General features: G+C 45.4%; 1 protein-coding gene across 4 annotated transcripts in view; it reads right to left on the reverse strand.

Moving 5' to 3' along the window:
- Nucleotides 1-26,024, reverse strand: part of GPC3 (glypican 3) — a 148,945-nt gene that overhangs the window by 71,658 nt on the left and 51,263 nt on the right. For all 4 annotated transcript variants that reach the window (XM_083796865.1, XM_083796866.1, XM_083796867.1 and 1 more), the window contains exon 3: nucleotides 10,892-11,586. In XM_083796865.1, coding sequence (XP_083652991.1) covers nucleotides 10,892-11,586 — 695 coding nt within the window. The remainder of the gene's footprint in view (nucleotides 1-10,891; nucleotides 11,587-26,024) is intronic.

Consider the following 26,024-nt stretch of genomic DNA (forward strand, 5'->3'; position numbering starts at 1 on the left):
AATGTAAATCATTATTTTCTATAAAGATGTTTATATCTTCAGGGCTTTTTCTTAGACTTTGTTGTAACACATCTTGTTTTTACATGTACTGTGGTTAGTACAATTGAATTAAAGAATGACTTACAGCAGTAGATTAGGTTCTGCTTGATTGAGTATATATTTACAATGGAAATCGGTATGCACTTTTAACCTTGTTACAATGCTACTTTATGTCTGATTAATATATTAAAGCAACTCATTCAACAATAAGCTGTTTGCAGACAAGTGAAATGAATTTGATTTTTTAATCACAATTCCTTTATTGACACTGACAAACCAATGTCTACAATCTGATTATCAGAAGTAAATTCCAACAAATTTCTACCAAATGATTCCAAAACATGGGGAGAAAGCACTGGACTGAAAGATGCTTTTAATGCATTTTTGCATATCTTCGCTTTGTACTCACTTTACAAGTTCCCACAACTCACCAAAAAGATAAAATTGTACCAAAATCTCCAGGCAGAAAGTGCTCCAGAAGCGGTCGCTTGCTCCTAACCAGTGACACATGCAGACACAATGGCAATGGCGTGAAGCAATGGTCAGAGCTGTGCTGGATGATTTTTTTTAGCATTTGTCATGCAAAACCTTGCGGTCCCACCTGCTCTGAGTTCCTGGTGAGAGCGGCTGGTCAGAGCCACCCTGGCATCACCTTCTGCGGTCCCCACTGCCCTCAAGCACCCCCAGCTCCCTAGGCTGTTCCTCAGAGAGGAGACCGGGGAAGGACGATTTAAATACCAGCACAGGCAGGTGCAATATCAAATACCTGCTCTCCGGTGCTCTGGAGAGCAGCTGCATGAAGTTTATTTGTACGGTGACACCGATCAATACCCGCTATCCAAGAGTTAATAAGCTTTAGAAAGAAGTAACTCAGAGCATGCCAGTCACCCTCAAATTATCATCAGTAACCACTGGGCTCACTTGCTCTATCCCCTTCCAAGTCAGTGTCTAAGAGCATAATCTCTACCACAGCAGATAGCACAGATGAGAATTAGGTGTGAAAATTGATTAGGTTAGAAAGATATACACCTGCAAAAAGAATTGCTAAATTCACCAACTGCAGGTTTGATTTTTTTTCCCCCTCTTTAAATAGAAATAACTGTGCCAAAGTAGCTGTAGGCTATCAACGCAGCTTTCTGCAGCCAGCCTGCTCTTGCTCAAATGAGTCTTTCAAAGAATAATTCAGTTAGCAGCCAACTTCACCCTCATGCGTACATCTGAGAGCAGGCTCTGCGCCCTCAGGGATTTATTAGTTGGGGAAACACAACAGGTAGAGATGATAAACGCCACCAGCGTGTTCTTGTTCTGCAGCAATCCAAAGAGGCCGAAAGCTCAGGCTGCCAGCAGCAAGGGGTGCACACACCGAAGTGGACAGTTGAAAAATCTGCCTCAACTCTTTCATTTTATTTTATTGTTTATAAATGTATTTGTAGATGGTATCTTTCATGTCCGGTACCTCAAAGCTACTTTATAATAAGATGTAAAAATGATATAACGTACAGCTCTGAGCATATACCACATGCCGGCAGAGAATTCAAAATGAAGCAGAGTACTCATTGCAACCTAGTGCCTCATTTTCTGCAGTGCAAAACAAAACACTGCTGATCTGCCTGGGCAGCTCTGGGCACTATTTCTGCTTTGCAGAGGGCCACTTTTAAGTTTCTGTTTTGTTCTCGGTGCATTCATCAGCATTGCTAATAGGAGAGTTGGTTATAGTTTTAAGGCAGCAACACTCACGGGGGTTACTGTCACTGGAAGTAAACTCAGAGCAGTTAACATGAAGGATGCCCTGTGAATGACCTCAGATGGAGTTCTTGGTAGAAACTGCAGTCATGGATAATGAAGCCAAAAGAAGGGTTAGCGCAAAAAGCATTAATAGATGGATATTTGTGAGCATGAGTCTGGCATTGCAAAGCTGTGGGACTTAGCAAGGACACAATCTTTGAGAAAGGAAATGGACCAGAATACATTTTGCAAATAAGGAATCTATGTTCATAGAGGACGCCCGAGGCTGCAGCAATCTGGATGACAAGCAAGGGAGCTGTGTCCTCAGGGGTGACATTTAGGCATTTTATCTCCATGTTAAAACAAAGATATCCAGCCAGTTTTGAGAAAATCTCAGACACAGCTCCCTGACTCCCCATTAAGCTTAGAGAGCAATGCTTGTCTGAATGCAAGAAAGGTCTGGACAGAGCTAAATACAAAGCAAGGCAGCTCGTGCTGCAGAAGTACCTTCCCCAGTGCTCATCCAAAGCCTGGCAGGTCTGGCTGGACCTGGCTCCTACACTGCCCCAGCAGTAAAAGCCAGGGAGAACTGGTCACAAGAAAGTACGTGGGGGATAGGACTTAGTACCCAGTATGAAAGCTATTTCATCCCTTCTCACTAACAGTGTGAGACTGTGCTCTGCATAAAAATCTGTCACCAACTCTTAGAAACAGCTCCTCTCCCACTTCCCGTGGATCTTGACTTCTCCCCAAAGAGCAGACACAAGCTTCACACAACCACCCGCTAGGCTGTCAGCTCTTACACCCAGCGATTTCCTCCCATGCAGCCACACACTTGGACTCACCCCAGACACAAAAATGCCTCCAAGTCACAGCCACTGCCTAAATGCCTCGGGATTTTTCTGACACTGTGATCTTTGGTTCAACTTGAAATTATTTTTTTTTCTCTCTCAAATTCATTTGCTTCAAATCTTCACACTATGTCCTTGATCATTACAGTTTACTATAAAATGAGGCAGTTTGAAACTTTGAAGCCTAAAGCCCAGCACCCAAGGAACACAGACTCCCTTACACCCCTTCCTGCAATACAGTCTGTTTTAGATATGATCACCAGCTCTCCTTTTCTACATCCCAAGCATCCCATGTTCAGCTGTCAAACACAGCTCTCATGGGAGCCAGGAATGAGAAGAGACACTGGGCTCCGTGCAGTGAAGTTGTATAAAATTGCACAGCTGTATACAATCATTTCCAACAGTTAAGACAGTTTGCTCTGCCACCGTTTCTGCTAGCTCTTACTACTAATATCAAGGCATCGCAGGACCAAATATCTTCGTTAATGCTTGCGAGCCAGTTGCACAACAACAAACCAGCTCCTCCACTAAAACAAGGAACAGGCCAAGTCACAGTATGCACAAACAGGTACACAGAACCAGCAATTAACCTGCACAAGATCTGTAGGCTTCGTGTGACTTCAGCTGAGGAAAGATGCAAGACATCCTGCCGCGTGCAGCCTGCACGCATCTCACACACACCGTAGCCAGCACATGATTTGAAGTGAAGTCAAGCCGGGCTCAGCAGGCACCATATGATATTCCCACCCATAAAATGCAGCAGCCTTAAAAAGCTCTTTTTATACCGCGGACTAGCAGGCATAAAGTTGCCACCAACTGTGTGATCTGCCTCTGACTGAAGTCAACGAAAAGATCTGCGTGAGCTTCGAAGCAAAGTTAGGTTTGGCATCAAACGCGTTGTCAGAGGATGCTCCCCATGCTGCTGCGCATGCATACAAGGAGGAGGGCGCAGCAGCAACCTTCCACTTTTAATTGAAATAAGCATCACTGGAAATTCCACTGAAATGCCACAACATGCCAGGGGCTAGAACGCATCCAATTAAAAGGACAGAAGAGCAAAAAAGGAGAGGACAATATAAAAGTTTATGAACAGAAGCAAAATCAAATGCTATTTTAAATAAAACCCCTGTCGATATTCAACGGCATCTCCCCTGGCTTTGCACCAGCAGGTTTGAGCATCGCTGGCCACATCTGCTGCTTCCACCTAGCGGCCCCGCATGCTCATGGCTGGACCCAGTTTGGTGACAAACCGCACCCTGAGCCCCATCGTGCTGCCAGAGCGAGCAGGAGGCAAGGGCAACACGCCACTTTGCCCATGCTGGAGCCCAGAAGAAAATGGGCAAGGCTAACCAATGACTGCAACACGCGAAAATGTGCTGTGTCCTTTAGAAGCAGAGCTTTCGTTAGTAGAATTAACTAACCGTGTAACAACGACGACCTTCCTCCCTAGGCCAGACAAGGGATAAGTTTCAGCAGGCTGGAAATAACCTCTGAGCTTCACTCCTATTGAGGGTCAAGAGCATCCATGCCAAGGTCACTTCCAAAAGCAAGATGCAGACCCTTGATTCACTAATGCGCATTTGAGCAGCATTAAACCTACAATCTAAGGCCAGAAGCAGTATGCCAGAGTCGCTTGATCAAAGTTTTTTGATGCTGGGTTGCAAAACTGCAGGTGTGAATAATTTTTGTTCTTGTTCTTTTAGAACCAGCTAAGCCACCAACAACGTAGGGATTTATAGATCAAAATCAATGCCTTACTATTCAGTGCTTTGCCATATGCTTCCCCAGCTATCAGAAAAATCTTTAATATCTGAACCTCTTCAGACAACTAATCATAATAGTCCCAAGATATTTTCACAGGAACAGGAACTTTGCTGATACTGTCCTTGGTGATCAGGTTTATTTTCATCCTGCAGCAGGAACAGATGCTTGCTTTAACATGTCTTATCAGGCACATTACACTGCATATCACAAAATGGTTAACAAAAGTACATGATAAATGCACCTTGGGATAACTATGAGTGGGTCTGAGCTTACTGAAAACCAAAACCTCACCAGCATTTCCAGCTTTAAGTGAAAAATGGAGCTAGCTACCAGCAAGCATTAGAGAGCAGCCTGAGGATTAAACTTTTCCGATAAAGAAACTGAAAATACAGAGGCAGTACATCCAGCTGACTATCCCAGGAGCTATGCCAACAGAAAGCAACCCGCATTAAAAGTACAAAGAAACCGATCTCAGTGTCTCAAAGGGAATGACTTCTCGAACAGCGCTGTAATTTCAAAGCTTGCCTCAGAAGTCTCTTGCCAGCTTCAGCATAGAAAGAAATCCATTAGCAGATAGGAAAACTTGCCAGGGCTCCCTGCCACCACCCCAGCAGTGTAATCCATGGAGCAAAGCAGCTTCCAGCTTGGCACCGGGGAAGGTGCCTCCAAAAGCAGCCCCTGGGCAGCAGCACCCCTGGGCAGCACCCAGGGCAAACTGCACCAGCCCACTGCCGGATGCTGCACAAATACACTGAATCACCACATATGGAGACAGATGTAATTTTCGTCCCTGCAAAAGCTCCTTTACTTATGTATTCTTGAATTCCATTCCTGTGCATCTGCAGGTGCTGCAAATTTCTACACTAATTTGCAACAGCAGTGCTTCTCTCAAAGGTGCTATTAGCAACCAAAGTAGCCAATTATATTTTCAGCATGCTCAGGGTCTCCCTAGCAGGGTTCCCGAAAAAGTGAAGTGCAAATGAGGCCCAGTTCACCTGGTCCTGCCCACTCTGGGAGCCCCCCAGCAGCTTCTCATGGCTAGCACCAGAGTCAGGTTCAGAGCCAGCACTCGGCCTGCGCTGGGGCAGCTGAGCACTCCAGCTCCACAAAAAAAAAACAAAAACCAGTCTCCCCAGCTGCCTTGCACAGTGGCTTCAGCTTCTCTCCTCACCAGCTCTGCAGCACTGCTATATCACCTATTTAACCCAGACCTGAGCAGTATTTTAGAAGTGTTTGCAGCAAAGTGAAAGAGTAGGATCTGTTCACAGTGCAAGCACATCAAGAACGGCACCCTGATCCTATACGGCGCTGGTTCCCTTCCTCCAACATGTTCCCCCTCTGACCACAATCAGTTGAACAAAGGTCTGGCTACCCTCGTTCTGCAATTTACGTAGGCTTTCTAGAAACTCAGCCATCAGTCCTAAGTGAAGGAAAATGTTTTGCTGAGCTCCCTGCTGTCTTCTTTCTAGGCAATACTCCACAAACAGAGAGCTGCGCACCTCCACTGATTGTAAGGGAAGCAGCAAAGTCTCAGCAGCCCTGTCAGCCCATGGCTTTATGTTTATACCTAGAGATGAAGATCTGAAGTTTACTGATACATTTTTGAGTGGCAGGTTTGTCGGTGTTTTTCATAATTTACTTTTGCTATGAAACTTGCAAGGCCAATCGGAAAGATCTTGTATTCATTTGCAGCCTGCTCTTATTCCTTGGTTTGGTTGTGCTACAAACATATCAGCTACACAGAATCTTTCGTGTCCAACCTTAATTACACCAGCAGGTGCAGGTCCTGCCGTGCAGAGAATCTGCTGTGCAAGGCAGGGATCAGCACCCTGCAATCCCACGTCCAGAGGTGCACCACAAGATAGTTAAAGGGCAGAAGTCCTGCCAGCCCCATGAGAAGGGCTGGGAAGTGACATGTGCCCTGCCAGACACGTATTTCAAAGTAGCTAATAAAGCCGAAATTGAATCCTTTTCTCTGATGAATCTCAGCTGCAGGCATACCCCCTGCCCTTCACATGCAATATGCGGCTGGAGCATCAACTCAAGCCACCCACCTTTTCTCGTTTGGGTCTCGCTGGGCAATGCATTGCCTGTTTCCTGCTCTGTTGGGATGGATTCAAAACCCTAATGAGTTACAGGGAGGAAAAAAAATATTTATGTAAACAACTTACTATCTGTGTCAAGTCAACAATCTTCACCTCAACTCCACAACCTTCCAAAATAAAACTGCAGTGCTGGCTTTAGGCAGGGAATCCCAGAGGAGGATCAATGATTAGCTATGTAAGACATCCAGACCTATTGTCTCTCATGTACTTTCAACAAGAGAGAAAACATTAACTTCAAGGGGTGGGGGGATTGAATATTTTATGACGTTTATTTGTACTGCATCTCTGCCTTTTTTGTGGTAGAAAGCACAGACTGACTATAATTGCTGCTCCCTGCATTCATGATTAAAATATCTACAAGACGTAGAAGTACTAGGCACTGTTTCAACATGGAAGAAAGTATCAGACAGGAAAATCTATAGATACAGTGAAAGACAGAATATTTTTCCTAATCTACCCAGAGACTCAGCCTACTTGATGAAGTATTTTAATAGTATAGTTTAGGGGTGACATTTTTAAACAGAAAAGTTGTAGAAATGATTAAACCTAACACCACCATTGCTGACAAATTAAGTATTAAAGCAAGGCTTTGTATTAAAGCAAGGCTTTGGGAGGGAACTGCCTCCTGCCATAATGCTATGGAATTCATTCTTCTGCATTGCCATTTGTTCACCAGGAACACCACCGGTTTACATTTAAATACATGCCTGAAGGCACGTGATTTCCACATGCAGAGCAACAGCAGCATGCCTCTATCTTAGGGTCTGCGGAGCTCCACAGAAACCTCCCTAGAGGCTCTGCAACACCTCTGGAGCTGAGGTTCAAATGCCCTCTTGTAGTTAGGTCTGCTGCAAGCTACAAAATGGGTCCAGATCCTTGTGGAAATACCTGCAACACAGCCTGAGGGTGGCAAAGAGGGACAAAGGAGCAGCCACATGGAAGAAGGATGCTTTGCTGGGTAATGCCCACACAGACCCAAAACATCAGGAAAAAATAGTACCATTGCAGAAGTGCCGCCAAAGACAAAACAAAGAAGTCTAAAGGACAGACAAGGGCAGTAGTGTTGTTATTCAGGCTATAATCACTATGGGCATGGAAAGTAAGTTTTCCATAATTCCAGTAGATTTTAACGACAATTAAATAACCTGTAATCACAGGCTTAATAACATGCAGGTGAATTGAACTTTGCCTACAGAAATGCTTGTGGCCAAGGTCAGAAATAAAACAGGCTGATACAAAAAGCCAGCACAAGAGCAAAGCCCCACAGTTTCAAAGACAACTCCTGTGGCATTTTAGACTTTGATATGACGATGGTATCTAAAAACAATCATATTTACAGGATAACAGAAACTACAACTGTTTGCTTCCAGGTATATTCTTTGAAACTCGATATGTGCTGATAAGTTTAACAGAGAAACTTTCATTCCAGCACAACCAAAAAAATTGCGTTCTATCACTGACGGGCAGAGATGTTTACCCCAGATCCCAGACACATACAGACCAACAGAGCTGGGCCACCTGCAACACCGTAGTTATAACTGTCAGCTCTTCCATCACTGCCCTATTCCTCTACTGAACAGCTCACAGCTTCATTTGTAAAACAGTTGCTCCTGGCTCAGGTTTGACATAAGAGTTCGAGCTGAGCAACAGCAGTATTTTCAGAATTAACTTTAAAGACCCAGTGGCCATCCTCTTTTAGTGACAATTGATAGACACTTGGCTTGCTTGCCTTGGATTTTTTCCTCTGCACTCCTATAACTCAAAAATGTCTTTAGAGCAAATAAAAAGAATCTCTCAAGTATTAAATAATCAAGAGGAGTTATGTTGAAGTACCTAACTATATATGGCACTAATGAATTCAAACTACTCTGTCAAGTACAAAAGCACTGAATGGTTATGTGGTGCTCAGTGTTTGTTTGTTTTGGTTTTTTATTATTTTCAAGGAAGTCAATTTATGTTCTGATTTGGCTAAGGATGGGCAGATAATGGCTCTACTGCCACGGCTTGTGTTAACTTCGGCAGCTCTTTGTCTACTTGTCCTCCCACAAACACATTTTCAGTAGACAGATCAAGGTCTCTATTTGATAATATAATTGACAGTCATGTTCCTTCACTGCATACGTGGAAGTCTTCAAGAAGAAAAAATACATTTTTAATGTTGTGCCAACAAGAAAAGAATATGGGAGGAAAAACTTCTCATTTCAGGACTATACAGCAACACATACTGCATGTGCTTGCACAACCTGGCATGCAGCCCATACAGGCAGTATTTCCATCCTGCCTTCCCATCTACAAGCACACCATGTTTACTGGTGCAAAATGTTTTGGATGCTTTCACTCACAGCTGAGTATGGCTTCCAATCTTTTGAGAACAAATACAATGTTCTACACACATTGTGTGTAGAAGGAAGTTTTGTTTCTTACTGCCCTGGAAATGCCAATTGGGCTCACGGTTTAGCTAGGTTTTCCCTCATATACATCACCACCACCTGTAAATGAGTTGCATGAGTTGTCTCTCACCTGCCCTAAAGCTAAACCTACAACTACATCTCTGCTCCTTTGCTGTTCCTGAGAAGGATGAAAGGTTCTGACCAGCTGGAGCTTCATTCTTTGATCATGCAACACTGAAGAAAAACATAACAAAATTAAATTACAAAATAAAGCAAATTTCAGAGTGTTGTCTGTGAATTTATGCACTTTGTCCTCCTTAGCACCAACTATGTGGAAACTCCAGGCCAAGCTATTAGCAGAGCAGCTTCTCTGTCCTCTAGCACAGCTGTTCCCTAGCAGTTACTTCCCTGGCTCCAAAATACCAGAAGTTGTGCCTGGCAGAGCTGCCACCCTGGGACCTGGAACCTCCCAGTGGTCTGGGGTGTACGAGAAATGCTTGGTAGGCTGCTGTTAGGGATTCTCTGCAGGGAAGAGCTAAGGCATGCAGTCTTTGACAAGCAGCTTAAAAAACGGTGTCCTGTAAAGTACCTCAGAGCCTTGGTCACAGCCACCTCCTGGTCACCGCAAGATGTGTAATGTAGCTTCCTGGAGGTTTGGTCCCTAAACCTCTCCCAAGCAATAAAGGGAGTTTGCACCAAATGTGCCAAACTACCCCAGGGGTGTGAAACCACCAAGGTGCCACCACATCATTTCACAGTCCTCATAGAGCACGTCTCAGGCAATCACTGAGCAAAAGTGGCACATAAAACGGCATAGAAGAGTGCTGTTGGCTGAATGCCCCATAGGTCAAAATCCATAATCCAATCCATTGCCACGGCCCGAAAAAAGATAAGTTACTTACACTGCAAGTACTACAGTGACCTACATAGACACAACTCTTTCGTAAACAGGAGTCAAGAATGACAGGAACAAGCAGCTAACAGGGAAACTGTGGCAGATTTTAATCATTGTTGGCTTTCAGCAAAGCATAACAACATTCCCACACCTTTGCCCACATCCCCAACTCTACCCTACCTGCATGGAGCAATCAACTGTGTCTCAAGAAAATCTCTTTTGCAAAACAAGCGTTATGTTACCGCATTCCACTTATCCTTGGCATTCAAACAGAGCAGCACTATTTTCTGAACAAGAAAGCCTCAGTTTCTCAGGAGGCTCAGAAATTCACACAATGTGTTTTTAAAATGTCAGGTCACTCCTAATAAATAAGAAATAACCTTACCCCTGGGATTAAATGCAGCCCAAAATCGGAATGAGTTACCAATACAGGGAAAACCAGACCTCCTTTAGTAAATCAAGAAACATGGAATGCCACAATATATGCCTCTACTTGGCATCTATTTGGAGATATATTTTCGTGATGTTAAGTGATGAAGAAACAGTTTTCTACCCTGCTCGGCTCCATGACCTTTGAACCACAGATGGTCTCCTAAAGACCATCCCCCAGGATGCCCAACACACCAGGAAAAAGAGACCACAGGGCAACGCAAGTCTGGCCCCTGCTAATATAAACACTCACATATAATTTGAGGTTTACTGCACTTCACGTCAGAATGAGTGAGACAGGGGACACCTGGACAGCAGGACATCCTTTAAGACCTACCCAAAGCAGGAAGAGTACCCAGGAAGAACAAAAGATGCTGGGACATCTCAGTTCCTGATCTACTGTCCCAGCTACAAGGCTGATGCCGGAATGAATCCGCACTTTTCAGTTGTGACCAATCTGAAAAGAGGCAAAGCCCTAAGACGAAGCCCAGTCCCCACAAACACCAGTCTCAAATGCTACCAAAAGTTTTAAAAATCAGAGAACCGAGGAGGAAGTAGAGAGGAGCTGGAAATCAGAGCATGTGGTGACTGTCGGCTGGAGAGGGATGGATTGGTTACACCACGTAGCACATGTGGTACACAACCGAGCCCTGCTGTGAAAAAGAGCATGAGGAACTGCAGAAAACCACTCACAGTTGTTGAGAGTTTTCCTTCATTCTTCTGCACGTAGACAACTGCATCCCGCACCAGGGAGAAGAGGTTCAGGAGGACATGCTCCATGTCATAGATGCCGTGCATGCCTTTGGTCAGCCCCTCCAGAGAGCTGATGTACTCTCGCCAGTGGTGGTCAATCTCTACGACGCCCGCCAGGCATCCGTGCATCACCGCGCCACAGTATCCAACACAGGGCTTGGCCATGAGGAGCCCCTGGCAGTGCGAGCAGTACCACATCTTTAGCAGCGCTCGTCCACAGTCCTTGCTGAATTTCAAGTGGTCAGTAGTGTTTATAACCTCGATCCCCAGGTTGAGTGCCTGTAAAAAGACTCGCGTGGTTTGCAGTGACTTGGACACCTGCGTCATCATCATCTTAGGGTAGTTACCAAAGGCTTTGAGGTCTCTCCTGGCTGCCCGCAGGCATTCAGTCATTTCTACGGAGGGATCAGGGAAGCCAGGATTAATCAAATGAGAGTAGACCAAAGGGAATAAACTGTCAAAAAATTCATTTATCATGTCATTGACACTGATGTCAGAGCCCAGTATGTACAGTGAGACATCAGTAAAAAGTTCTCCAACAAACTTAAGAGCTCTGGTCCCCATGCTCTGGTAGTGGTTCCTAAACATGCTGTTGGTGAAGTTTCTCGCATGCCGTACTACAATTTCAAAGGCTTCTGCAAAACAGAACAACAAAAAAAAAAGTTAAGATGATGAGCTCAGAAACAGGGAGGTTATTAGACCACACCAGCTGCAAAGGCTGGCCCCATCCTGCCCGCTTTGGGTCAAATGCCTACCAGCAGCGATGCCTGCTGCAAAACTGACCATCACCAGCAATTTTCAGGGGAACGCATATATCCTTCAAACACAAGCTACATTTCAAAATGGCAAAAACTATGATCTAGTTAACATTTCAGCTTTTAAAGAAAATATTGATTCAAGAAAAGGGCTAGACTGCAATTTCATTCGCTCCCTCTTCCATATTGATTTGAAATTAACAGAAGTTCTATCTCAAGGCAATTCAAGACAGAGATAAATGTTTGACAAACTATACAGTGTTGAAAATCAGGAAACAGCAAATGCTGACATTCCATTATGAAAAGAAAAATATATACGAGTTTAATCATGGAGCCGACCCTCAGAACCAACTCTGCACTAAGTGTCCTCAAAGTTACCTGAAAAGCCTCTGCAGCTCCATAGTTTTCCCAAATGCACCAGGATTCACTTGAGCTGCAGATCCGACATTTTTATCTGCCCTGGACATGAGCTGTTCCACAGCCCAAAGGGATGCTGACAGGCTGTGACAGCATCCATCTGTGGGTGCATGGCCAGGTCGCTCTCACACACTTCAGGATGCACCGAGCTGCCCAGGAAGCACAGCAGCAAGTTTCATACTGAGACCGACGACTTGCAAGAAAAACCAGTGTACATTTTCCCCTCTCTTCCTTCAAAGAGGCAAGGACTTTCTGCACACACCTTCATGCGGCAAGCAGGAGAGCCTCCAACAACGCAGCCACCCCGCAGTTATTCCCTTAATTGTAGTCCTAACCAGGAGGCTTCCAAAATACCCAACTATGTGAAGACAACCTATCTACACACTCCTGTCCCAGTTTGCAAGTTAAAGCATTTGTAGGGGAGGCCACGAGTGCAAACTAAATTCCTTTTCTTTGGCCAAATATCACCACCAGCCTGCATCCCATTCTCCAGGGTACTGGTCATAAAATGCTAAAAATAACGAACAGCCTCTCAGCTCACAGGTCACTGACACCCTGCGACGTAGCCGCTCTCAGCTGTGTCACTCTGGAAATATGCATCCAGGCTCAATTTGCATGGAAATTATTCATGTTCAATAATTAAAGGGAATGTTTAATTTTTAAAACAGTAAGTGTTATTTTCTTCCATTTGTTGAGCCTGAGGTGCAGCTGAGCGTGGCCTGACGCCTCTCCACGGGGGTTCGATATCAACGTTATCACAAGCAGTGGTGGGCCCCGCTGCTCGCCCTGCCTGGCCTCCGGCATTAACCACGACCTTTGGAAACCACCACGGCTCCGGCACTCCAGGCGGTTTCTCCCCAGGCGCACGCACCTTGCAGACAGGGACCCGATGCTTTTTGCTGTCCCCCATACCAGCATGCAGAAAGCTACGGTGCAAGCAGCAATCATAGCAGAAATTACCAAATACAGGTTTTCAAGCCACCGCACCTGGCGCGTGCCCATGTCCCGGACATGCCCCTAAGGCACACGCCAGCGCGTGTCACCCGCAGAGCCCAGGCACACCAAAGCAAGAGCCTGAGCTCTCTCGACACTCGCGCTGCCCGAGCAAGCCCATCGCAGCCATCTGCGTTCACAGACGGCAGCCATCCTTCCTTCCTGACACCACAGATTGAGGGACGCAGCGGTGAAGGACACAGAGCCCGCTCCTCACGCCTCCCTCCCCATGACAGCAGGCATCTCGCTCCTCACACGTGCCGATGCAGAACATTGCAACGCTTGCCAGGCGTAACAGCACAGCCGATGCTGAGGGGTAGATGTCTGGGCTCTGACAGGAGAGCAAATTCGGTTTTCTGCTATAAAAAGTTATTTTTTTTAAAAAAAAAAAAGTTTCTTTAAATAGGGCACAGGGATTATGAAACTTTTTTTCTCCTTTATCCTCAAGAGCACCAGAATAGCTTTTGCCTCAACAAAGAGCACAAAGCACGTTTTGGGCCAGCATTTTTGACAGCACTGCAGACAGTGCCAGGGTTTTCATGCTGTGCCTCACCATTCGCCTTTAACCTCTTCTCTGTTAGTTCCCTTAGAAAAAAAAAATCGTCCCCTCTTCCTTCTTCTTGCTCCTCTATGCTTTGGAAGTTATCATCAGAGCCAAGAGACCCTTCGCTGATTAGAAAAATATTCCAAACTCCTATGCAAACCTCCTACAGTGAGAAATGCTTCAGAAAGGAATTGAGAACAGTGGCGCATCAGAAGAGCATGCACACACAGTCCCACTGCTTTAAAGGTCATGACAGGCACATAATTTTTATCATAATAACTGGCTAAGAGTGTCTATTTTATGCGCCTTGGAGCCTTTGCATATAACCATTAGAGAGCACAACAGGGACTATAAAAGCATATGGAGCCTCCTGCTGCCCCATTAATAGATGCAAGAAATAATAAAACTTGGTTAAAAAAAAAAAAGTCTCCCAGATCCAAAATATTTTATAACCAGCTCCCCTACTTGCTTATTCTGAACTATTCCTCACAAAGGGCTGGCTACATGAATATTAAACCCCCAGCCACCAGAAGTGACCCACAGCCAGACTGCGAGCACAAAGAGGCGGCAAGTTGGCGGGGCAGCCCCCTGCGCTCATGGGAGCCAGCCTCGAAGGGAGGCGAAAGGGATGCAGCATTACAGCAACAGCATGGGCTTCTGCTCTCTCAAAACCAACAGGCTGGATTTGCTGCCGGTAAAAACTGCCCTGCTCATAACATGGCATAATTGGAACTCCTATTGCTGGAGGACAATTGAATCTTCTTTTTTTTTCTTTTTAATTTATTTCAAGGATATTTTCAAAAACTGCAATTTAAGGAAGCTGGTCTGTAGGTCTAGCTGAAGCAGAATAAATACCTTAACAGGACTGGCGGAGCGTAGTGACAGACTTGCACCCTCTGTCCAGTACACAATGTGCCTTGCAGTACCTACTTCACATTTTGCTATCGCTGTCACTGTAGCTGTGCACACACAACAGAACTCAACCGTGTTATAAAGTTATTTATCTGCTTTTATATCATTTTCTTTGGAAAAGATTTTTCTTAGCAAGAAAAGAACGCCAAAAAACTTCTGCATGGACTAAAATCTAAATAGCCTTGATCCACAAGTCTGGCTTATGGAGATGGCAGCCTGAGCTGCTGCAGGCCACCATGCTGGAAAGTCCTGCCTGGGTAGCTCTTAAACACGTTTCACCCACAGGAACGACGGAGCTAAATGCATACACAAATTATACTCCAAAGTCATTTCAGCCAGCCCAGGGACAAAACCTGGGAACAACTTAGCAATACACAGCATCACAGCTCTCTACCCCAGGACAGGAGGGAAGAGAGGGAAGAACAATATTGTGCCAGGTGAAACCTGGGGAATTGAAGCAGGACATGAGCCAGAGCACCACCAGCTCCAAAGCACCGTACCTGGTACACTGGTACTGCACATCTGTTGACTAGCTCTGTCAAGGGCAGCTTATTAGGGCTCACAAAGGATGCATGAAGTAGTTGAACCTCTGCTCTAGAGCACACTTATCAGGCAACAGTTGAAAAGCAGGAGCTATTACGTATTATTTTTCCAGCAGGACTCCCCTCAAGCACCTGAAGAGGGATTGCAGTGGCCAGGAAGGACGGACTAAGCTGCTTTCAAAGTGCAAAAGCTCCCCAGAATGCGGCACAGGGATGCATGGCCACTGCAAACTGGCAATTAGAGAAAAGAAAATAAATTGTAAAAGAGCGTAATAGTGCCCTGAGTGGGGATTACTGGCAGGAGAAGGAAATCACTGAGTTCTCAGCTCAGATAATAAAAGTCTGCTGCTTAGTTAAAACACCAGCCTTCCTGAGAAGGCGCATTTGCTCCTGAGCTGCAGCTACTTCAAAGGGACTGGGGCTGGAGGAGCTCTGGATTAACCTGCTGGCTCCCCCAGGCTGCAGGCTCCAGCCCAGCCTGGGATTTGATGGGTTTATTTAAGAGATTATGCGATGTAGTCGCCTGAACGTAAAGGAGCCAGAACGAGCGAGCACAGCGAGCCATTCCCGTACAGCATCCCCTGGAGACTCGGCGCAGCCACAGCTGAAACCCTAAAGCAGCTGTGGACACAGAGCAGCAACAGATCTGGGTGCAGACTCACAAGCAGCTGAGGGTGTTTGGAAAGGGCGCTGCTGCTAATAAAGTGAGGTATGTCCTTCCTTCGTCCCTCTACGCCAGCTCACCGAAAACCGGCCCCACCAAAACCAGCTGTGCACCCACAGGGAGCAGACGTGCCAGCGGCCAAGCCAGCAGCCAAGCCAGCTGCTCCACCTCCCCACAGCACCACAGCGAGAAGGCGTGAGCCAGCCCGCAGCGGGAAGGAGGGGAAAGCAGCGTCCAACGTGGTGGCCGGGTGTCAGGAGGACAGGTGTCATGGGCAGGCTCTGTGCCTGCCCACATGCCCCTGTGCAGCTGGTATTTGGCTGCAAACAAGCTTCCTGCATGGATAGCTGTCCGTCTCTGTGCCGCAAACCACAGAAGTCTTCTATGCAAAAGGGGTGCACCAAAAAAAAGGGGTGCTCTCCCTTTACTCCTCAGGACACGGATCACGTTGGGAGAGAACCAGGCACTGGAATCCCTAAGACCATGGAAATCGTTTCCATCCTGAGGCAAAACTTGTGTCTCCAGGCAGGCTAGTAGAAAATTTTCCAGCGAATTAACGTGTTCCTAATGCAACTGCTGCATCCTGTTCAGGTCCCAGGTACCCAAACATTTAAGAGTCCCATGCATCTAGAACACTCCACCACAAAAAAAGACACCACACAACCCCCGATGCTCACAGATGGAAATTTAAATGTTCATCAAGGAAATACCAAAAGTTTTGCTTTTTGTAAGCTCACCAAAACATTTTCAGACATGGCAATTGCCACGGTACTGCTAGGAAGCTGCGAAAGCAGCCATAGGCATTCACATGTAAGCGAGCTCTAGAGAAGAAAATACTTCTCTAATACCTCCAATGAATCAGAGAACTTCAGACTCATTGCAACAGCTTTTATTCCTAAAAGACACAAAAGAGCTCACCAAGAGAGAAACAACTGTTTGCAATAACGGCCTGGCTGCCACAGGCACTACTGGTGAGATGAACTGCAAGTTATTTTTCAAACAGCAGGTAATATTTATTTACAAACTTGGAAAAGGTTTTCAATACATTGAGCAGAAATGAAACAAAATCCAAGAGTTTTTCCCCTGGCAGCAGTAAGAGCAGACTCTAGATTTGTTCCTTTATGATTTACACTACAGTGCAAGTTTTTAACAACATTATCTGGAGACAAAAGCTCTTCTAGGCAGCATAATTACTTTTGTCTGTAGCATTACAAAACCCATCAGATGGTGCCACTGCTGCTCTTACAAGGTTTGCTTCTCTGAACAAATTTGGAGCTTAGGAAATGCTTCAACCCCTCCCTCTCTCCCCCAACAATAAGACAGCCTTTTGGATTACTTTTACAATATTGTCACTATAAAATTTATGGACTTAAGCTCCCAAAGCCTATGAGATTAGCTTCAAAGCATTAGTAATAAAAATTAAAACAATTTAGTTATTCCGTCTTCCCACTTTTAAGCCATCAGGGTTCACATTGTCTACCTTCGCTCCATCACCATCAGACCAAGAGAGGAAAAGTCTCCACCCAGTCTCCAAATTAGAGGGGGCTCCTTTCACCTCCGTGCCCACCACCCTCCTGCCTCGCAGGGGAGCAGCCATGTGAGGCTCTCGTGGGAGCCAAGCTAGAAGTTGCCAAAGCCAGCACTGCCTACCGACCAAAGCCAAACCATCTTCCTCTAATTATCTGTGCCTATCAAAATGCCAAGCTCAAAATCCATTTATTTTAATTGTTCGGCTTATCTACTGCCCTGGTATTTTGAAACACACTCCCTGTGAATTTTCTAATAAAAATCCTGTATGCTAGCTTCTCATTTATACCCACCCAAAATACCTTGAAAACGTGCTACCATTACATTCTAAGCGTCCAACCACTGAGCAATTAGTCGCACTGTGGCTCACCCATTTATTATTTATATCCCCCATAAAAACTGTCAAAGAGGACAGCGGAGCCCACCAGCACAAGCCCAGAGGCCAGGAGACAAAGGAACACTCGTGCCCACAGCCGCTTGCCTCTAGACCTCGCACGACCAGTGTGCCCAGACCAACCCTGCCTGCAGGGAGCAAGCAAAGCACAGGAACTCCTCCAAGGCCCTGCAAGGAACCAATTAGAACTGACATTTCCCTGCCTCTGTTTTCGTGCGCGCATTTTTGTTGCATATTTGTTAAGGCCTGTCGTCAACTGCTTCCCACTGCATGCCTGTGGCTGGGCACGATGGAAGAAGCTGATTTCAGGGCTGCGCTCCCCAAGGTGCCATAGTCCAAGCGGACTTTCCAACAATAAAAACAAAACTCCTGGGAAAAATCTCTCTGGAAAAATGACTCTGCAGTAAAAGTCTTTTCTAGAGCTTCGTACTTGAACATGTGGCAGTGGTGCTTTTGATTAAATATTTCTTGCACATGTATTGTATAATTTGCTTTTCTGAGCATCCAGTAATATTCCGCTTTGTGCTGTGACAGATGTGTGAATGCTTAGGAGATTCTTGAAAATTTAATAAAGACAAAGTTAAAAATGCAAACAGTCAAGGCTGGCACGAGTGGTGGATGAACATGATTCTTTATAAAAACCAAGGGGAGCGGGAAGAATAAGGGCCCTGAAAGGCAGGGTCAACCAAAGACATGGAAGCACAAGAGGGAAAGCAGAGAGGGATTTAAGAGGCTTCTGCAGCAAAAAGGTAGCTCTGTTTTTAGATGCAGCGGATGAACAACAGGACGTTCACTGCCACGGTCCCATTTAACAAACAGGGGAGACCTCCCCAGTCCTGTGGCATCCTTGCACTAGGATTAGCCAAGATCTGTTTTGCAGCAGGGTGGGAGAGGCTGGGGAGAGCCTCTGCCTTGTCTGGCACCACTGCAGTAGGAGCTGAGATTGGGGCACGTATACAATCTACAGACTGCACGGGTCCACTATCTGCACACCTGCATCTCCCCATTTGCCCTGTAAAGTACTTTTCAGCTCCTGCACACAAACTTCTATCCCTTGCAAGCCTGAAAGAGGAGATTTTCTGAGAACCCCGTAAAAAGATGCTCTTCACCACAGTTGTGAGGTCTCTGCCCTGAACCCTGACAGCTCCTACCTGCTGCAAGGCAGTCCCTGTCCTCCACACCAACAAAGATGTTATTGCCAGGGAAGTTGGAAAAACTTGCAGAGTATCTCATTTTGTTCTCTCTCTACTATTAAACTCAAAGGGTAGCTGAAGGTGTCCCGCCCCTGAATTCAGCTAACCCCAGAGAAAACATGGTTTTGAACCCAGTTTTGCTTCTTGTGCTGGTAACCTGTCAGCCCAAAAAGAGGTAAACCTCTTCCCATGTACCCCATACCTACGATCTGGTGCTGAAGCTCAAGTAAGGGTTAAAGAGTTCGGGTCTGAGTGCCCAGGCTCCTGTCCGTGCTGGGGCACTGGTTTAGGGAGACACCAGGTAGCCTGCTGAAGGGGCATGGCAGAGCTCAGCAATACAGGAGAGCCTGAGGACAGAGGGAGCCTGCAGAGCTCTGCTTCTTGCTGGGATGCGACCTGTTTGGAAACACCCTGTGGTTTGGTGAACATCCGTACCTGCGCCCATCATTTGCAGGGGGGTGAACGTTGCTCCTGTGGAAGTGATTTACTGCAAAGGAAACAGTAATCTTTATCCTTGTCCAGCGCTGTCCAAAATGGCTGGGGAGTTTGCGGGAAACAAGCCACTGATCCATACAGCAAGGCTTACTGGGGTCAGCATGGTGTTGCCTGAACACAGCCTTGTGGGAACACGCTACGGGTAGAGAGGCAGCCCGGAGTGCTGAGCTGGCAGAGCTCGGGGTCAGCAGACCAGCATTTCTCTTTCAGCTGTACACAGAAATATGCACACTCCAAATATTTCCTATTTTCCTCTTTCCCTCCAAAGGGGAAAAGTTAATTAAAACAATCCAACAGGACAAAATAAATGACTGAAAACAGCACTAGCAGGCTTTTGTCATGCTGTAATTATATCAATAATACGCTCAGAACTGATGTCACATCACTGGGGAACTTTCACCTTCACCATTTTTACCACAAATATTTACACTCAAATTCATATCATTGTTCTCTCTCCTATTTGCTGCGGAGATGACAATCTCCATCTACAGCTCGTACTTGAAGCCAGCTGCTCGGCCAGCAAGCCCAGCCAGGCTTCTGACAGACCCCTGCGCCCAACAGTAGGAAAACCTTCGGAAACCCTGGGAAAAGGGGCATTTCTGCCCTGATAACTGGACAGATGGACAGGTCCAGGCATTTTACTGCTGCAAAGCCACACGTGTTTCCGACCCCGACACAAAGTGCATTTCTGGGGAAAAAAGGAAAGAGACACAGAACACAGCACTCTGTTAACAACACCCCCCCCCCCAGCCACATTTTTACTAATTGGAGGCTCCAACATCCAAATAATGGGGTTATAAAGATAGCAAAAAAAGAAGCACACCTCTTAAAAGACGAATGACAAAACGCGTTTCAAGCAAAGGACAAGTGATTCCATAAATTCCCTCTCAAATTTACAAGCCAAGTATCTAACAGCCAGCTATTTCTAAAAAACAGGATACCTATTTGTGTACTCCATTTATTTTAAAATAAAATTTATAAGCAATTTCTGAAAAATGCATGTCTAGCAAATTCCTTTATTCATCTGAATAAATGAAGGTAAGTCAAGCCACTAGGTTAAGTTCAGTTTACATCAAAAATTTGAAAAAAGTCTTTAGAAGTGCATTGGCCTCACTCACTTTACAGCGAGGCAGATCTGAGACTGGTTTTCCAGGCTCCCTTTCATTTCAGCAGGCTTTTATCAGTCTGTTAAGTCTCCAACAATGGGGAGCAGACTATTTATTTAAGAAGCAAATTCCTTCCTTTATAATCTCTCCTGGCCAAATTCTCTTTTAAGTTATCTCAACTGTCTGATGAAAAGCAAATGGCAGAAAATCAGTTCTTGATCCCTATAGTAACATGAAGGGCTTGCACTTATTTAAGGGCACCTGTTGACCATTTTTAAATCACTCCAGTAACAAACCCTTTATTTCTGATTTCTGCTTCCTACCTGTGCTCACAGAAGTCGGAAAAGACATTTGCTCAGTAACTGATTTAAAAGCAACGAACATCAGCATAATTCTCTTCCCCTAAACAGTGGCTGTTCCCAAGACAGAGCAATGCCCAGGCTCTCAAAAGCAATTTAGAGATTTTATTAGAGATTTTAGACGGATTTTGTCTCAAGATATCTGAGAAGGACAGGGACTTCCTACATGGAAACTGGAGCATGGATCATTTCAGCAGCACAAGTGCAACCACCCTTCCAATGTGCCCTGGCAGCAGCTGACTCCCTGGGCTCACACAAAATACCTTCGCAGCATCATGCTCGAGATGAAGCCAGGCTATCCAAGCCCATAGTCTGTCTGAAGAGATACCATGGGGTCACACACAACACCAAATCCACATCAGCACCGTTACAAAAGCACTCAGAAAATCCCAGACACACAAATCCCAGGTACAATCACCTACACATGGCCCGAGTTTCCAGACTTAGCACTTTCCGAAAATTATTTTCACTTCTTTCCTTCCTACCTATGCAGTATCTTGAGTTGAGCTGCCCCTTATTTATTTATTAAGTGATGCATGGGCAGGCCACTGTCCAGGGAAGCAGCAGCAGCAGGTGAGACATCACATCCTGGTGGCACCAATTTGTCCCACGGCCAGGCCATCCCCAGCATCCCACGTCCCAGCTGGTCCCTGTATTCCCCTCGCCCTGGCTCAAAGCCCCGTTTTGATTAACACTCATTTCCAAAAAGGAAATATTTTATTGTCTCCTTACTTCCTCCTGCAAGAGTGAGGCAGCCGCTGTAACAGGAGCACACGATTACAATTTGGCTTTCAAGACCAGGGCTCACAAACACTGCTGCCAGAAATCGATCTGAGGCTCCACCGCCCGCTCCAGACGGGCTTTCTTTCAAGAACATGAATAATCCTCTGCAAAGTAATGGCACTATTCATCTCTCGAAAGTTCCTCACAGGCGTAAATCCCTTGCTGAAGAAGAGGCCACGTGTTCAGCCGACTTCCCAGTAAATTAAAATTCAGCTTGTTCTTTTTCTAAAGAGAAACACTGAGGATTGATCGATAAATTTACCAAAAGTTATATGGCAGCTGGTTTCCTCAGTAATAGAGCAACCGCTGTTCAGACATGGTTTAACACATAATCTCCAGATCAATATAACTTTTGATTTATAAATAATGATAACAAAAGGAGCAAGGACAAATATGCCTGCAAAAAAGTAAACACTTTCTCCAAAGGATACTTCCAGCGTAATCCTCTCAAAATAAAGACTGCATATTTCAAAGGCTGCGTGTGGAAAGAACACAATATATCGTCCAACAAAATTAAATATTCATCCTCTTCACTACAAGGTTCAGACTCGTGCGTTCTTCAACTCTGCAGAAGTGCTGATTTCATACAGCGCCTCTGAGTACAGCATTTACCTCCAGAAGACGCAGGCATGCTTCTTGCACAGACAGACACGGGCAATGCGCTAAGCGGGTAACGGCATTTACACCAGCACAAGTTGTGACAGTGGTCAGCAGAGAGGTGGAAAAAGTAGTTCCCTCCACCAAGAAGCGACCCCCTTGGTAGCGTTTGCTAAGCATTAGCTTCTTGTAACTATGGAATCTGTTCTTTTCAAGGAAAATTACTGAACTCACTACCCTTTTGAACATTTCTGCAGAAGGTATTTTCTTACTTCAAGTGTTGTGTTTATTATGGAGCCTTTCCAAGGCATGAAAAACACGGGTCAGAAAGGATAATAAATCCCATCACCTGACAATTTTTTCAATTACTGTGCATGTTAAAATAATGCTACCACAAATAGGTTGCAAGAGATATGCTGAAAAATCCATTAACTTACTGTAAATCTATTTAAGTTGGGGATTCACGCCTTGCAGAATTTTACCATTAGTCCTGGGAATTAGTTTATCACTGGACAGGGAAGACAGGAACCCATGAGGGTCATCTCAAAGACATGCAGTACCACAACCTATGTAAAAAGGCCTCAATTCAGGCAAGCAGGTATTTAATGCTTTAGTGAATCTTTAAGTGCTTGCATGCTTCCCTGTACGTACACCACCAAATAAAAGAGCAAATTTCTTTTTCTAAACCTTCACATTTCTTCTCCTCCCTTCCAATACCTCCCAAAGCCTCCGCTTCCAGTGGAAGCACTAAAACCGCTAGGAGACTACAATAGCATATTTACAATGCTTTTGTAAAAGCATATTTAGAATGCTTTAGAAACCAACATCTGATTTTTTTTTGTATCCACAGAGAGAAGAAAAATCAGGGGAAAGAGCTCAGGTTCAAATTCAGAGATTACTGATTCAAACGCAACTGTATTCCCTACCCGAAGCCCACCTGTTCTTGCCAGGAAGAACACTTTTCCCTCAAAAGCTATTCTTTGTTGACTTCTTGTCAAGAGTCAAAAAAAAAAAAAATGATTTCCTGTGAGGTCTGCACTTAATTGACTGGCTCAGGCATGTCATAGATAGATCCTTCTTGATAACAGAGTAATGGGAGTTTTTACAGCCTCTTGAGATAGGAGAGGAGCCAGCCCATCTTCTGCTATCTGAATTGATCATTTGCTGTTCCTCCTCCGATGGCACCGGGGAGCTCACGTTTTCCTGTCAGCATCCACCGAGGCTGAGCCACTGCAGAGCCTCCTCCCACACAAGCAGTATGAGAGAGGCTGGGGGAAAATGAAAGAAATTAAAATCCGGCAGCCGAGAGCTCTGCCCACATCCCTGACATCTCTCTGGCGGTCCGTACAGCTTCATTATCTCAATCTAACCTACGGGGCAGTGGAAAGCTCCGATCTCTGGCCGGACCTCTCTTGGCTGAGCTGTGGCCGAGTTCGAAGGACACACAGAAGAGCCCTGGGAAGAGACCAAGACACCTGCACGCCTGCAACTGGCACCACGAACAAAGCTGGCTCCCACCACACACCAAGAGGGCCAAACATCCTCTTTGCAGACAGCATCCCGTCTTTATATCAAAATTCATCTTCCCGTTGAAATAAATAACGCTGCACGTCCTTGCTTTCCTGGAAAGTTTCCAGCTTTTCACGCTTTTTCCCTGAGCATCCCCCCCGAAGAGCCTCGGGCTGCGCTTCCAGAAGCAGCAGCTCAGAGCGGGTCCAGGCAGACACGGGCCCTTCTCTGCGGAGCCCGAAGTCAGGGCCCGATGCACCTCCCTCAGCCCTCCCCGCATCCACCAGCCCGTTCTGCTGCTGTTAGGCCGGAGTCCGTGCTGCAAAACCCTCTCCCTTTTCCTGCTGCCAACTTGGTGGCATTTTAGGTACCCAAGAAACCTAAGCTGCGATAAAACCACGGGGACAAAAATAAAACTGGCTACGGAAAAAGCGGTTCCTGCTCGGAGTGTCTGTGTGGGGAGTACATTAAAAGCCGGCTGGAGCAAAGGCCATTAAAGTTTGCAAACATGCAGCTCTGTGCAAACTCCTCCCAGACACCAAGCCTCCACCTCGGCCCAGACAAAGAGCCCATGGACGCCAGAGCTGCAGAGCCTCCTCATAAACACTTTCATTTTAAGCCAGTTTAACTGGAAAAGGTCAAGACCAGTAACAGCACAACATGTGTTACTGGTTAAACAAAGTTAGCAGCTATCAGTTAAACAAAGAGCACTTAGACAAAAACCAAATCAAAGATCCTCTGTATTTCAGGCACCCAGATGAATCTCTAATACCCTTCTAAGCCTCTGCGCTTTATGTGCAGTCTCCGTGAAGTCTGCACTGATTTTTTTAAATGTAAAAGCACATGAATAAATTAACCATCCAGGTAAAGAAAGTAAAACTGAAAAAAAAAATGGGTAGCAACATAAAAAGCTAGAAGTGTCATCTCTGCTGCCCGCAGTTAACTGCTGTTTCTGATATCCCAGCATAAAGTATCATCTAATTACCAGCCGATTTGTATATATAGCAGATAAACTATTTTCCTCCCCTGAAAGCTCAAAGGGAGATGCATATTAAACAGGTCTTTAATGAGAAAGCTTGCTCTTTGCATGGAGAATGTTTTCATACCTTAGGTATGTAAGTATGGTCAGGATTCAAACCAGCGTATTCCCTACTCCAGTAAATGAGATTTGTAGAAAAATTTCACCTTTGACAAAAGCTGAATCTGTTGCCAGCCACTGGAACTGCTCTCACTTCTTGCAGAATCTGTTTTCCTGAAAACCCAGCTTTGGGCAGAGCAGCTAACATTCTAACCTCCGTTTGGAATTAAAAACCAAAACAACCTAGGCCCTCGCTGCTGTGGGAAAAAGATCGAAAATGTGACCCACAGCACTGGAAAACAAGAAAGGCAAATTAAGTAAAACCTCACAAAGTATCATTTTTCAAACTTGCCAATTTTAATGCTGATCACATTGTTCTTAGGACTTTAATCATGATTTCGTAATGCCCCGAGGTTATGGGAACTGAAAACCACATGCTTCCACTCAAATGAGACAGCAAAACATTTTGCAAATTCATCTTTCATAAGAAGAATGCTCATGTTTCATCCTAATCTTTACCTCCCCACTAACACAAAAATGTACCAAAGTCTCACTAAGACTTACTAGCTTAAGCAAACGGAGAAGTGCCACAAAAAATCATTTCCCCTTCCCCCAGAACATCAGGGTAACCCTACCCCGATCTGAGGGAATCCCAACCTTTGCTTTTATAAATGAAAAAAACTGAGCAGTTTTCAAACACAGGGGGCTTATCCTTCCCTGGTTCCCAGGCTGGTTCGCAATTTATACCACAGACTTAACAAGTGGCATGTAAGCACAAGATGCTATTTCAAGCTGCCCCAAACCACAGATGATTCCTACCAGATGCAGTGCTTCTTACTGGGGTAATTAGAAGCCTGAAAATTCACATGCGTTCTCAACAACAGCTGAGCAAAGCAGGAGCCGGTCGGGCACAGCCCCCGGGGTGCCTCACAGCAGGGCTGGAGCTTCCCATCCTCCCGGCCCCGGGAAAGTGGGCATCACACACTGAAACAGCCAAATTTCAACGTTCACATCCAAAGTTAGAAAAGGAAAATTAAGTAGAATAAGGAAATTTTCCCTTACTCTTGACTAAATTATCATCTACAGTTCGTGTCCTAAATAAAATGTTTCTGCTGGCCTAAGCAGCATTAAAGCAATGCAAACTGGACAGAAAAAAAGGAGAGTTAGCAAGTGGCAGAAAAAATTGCAGGTTGGTGTTTAGCAAT

The sequence above is a fragment of the Anser anser genome, assembly GCF_964211835.1.
Source record: "Anser anser genome assembly, chromosome: 13".
Classification (NCBI taxonomy): domain Eukaryota; kingdom Metazoa; phylum Chordata; class Aves; order Anseriformes; family Anatidae; genus Anser; species Anser anser.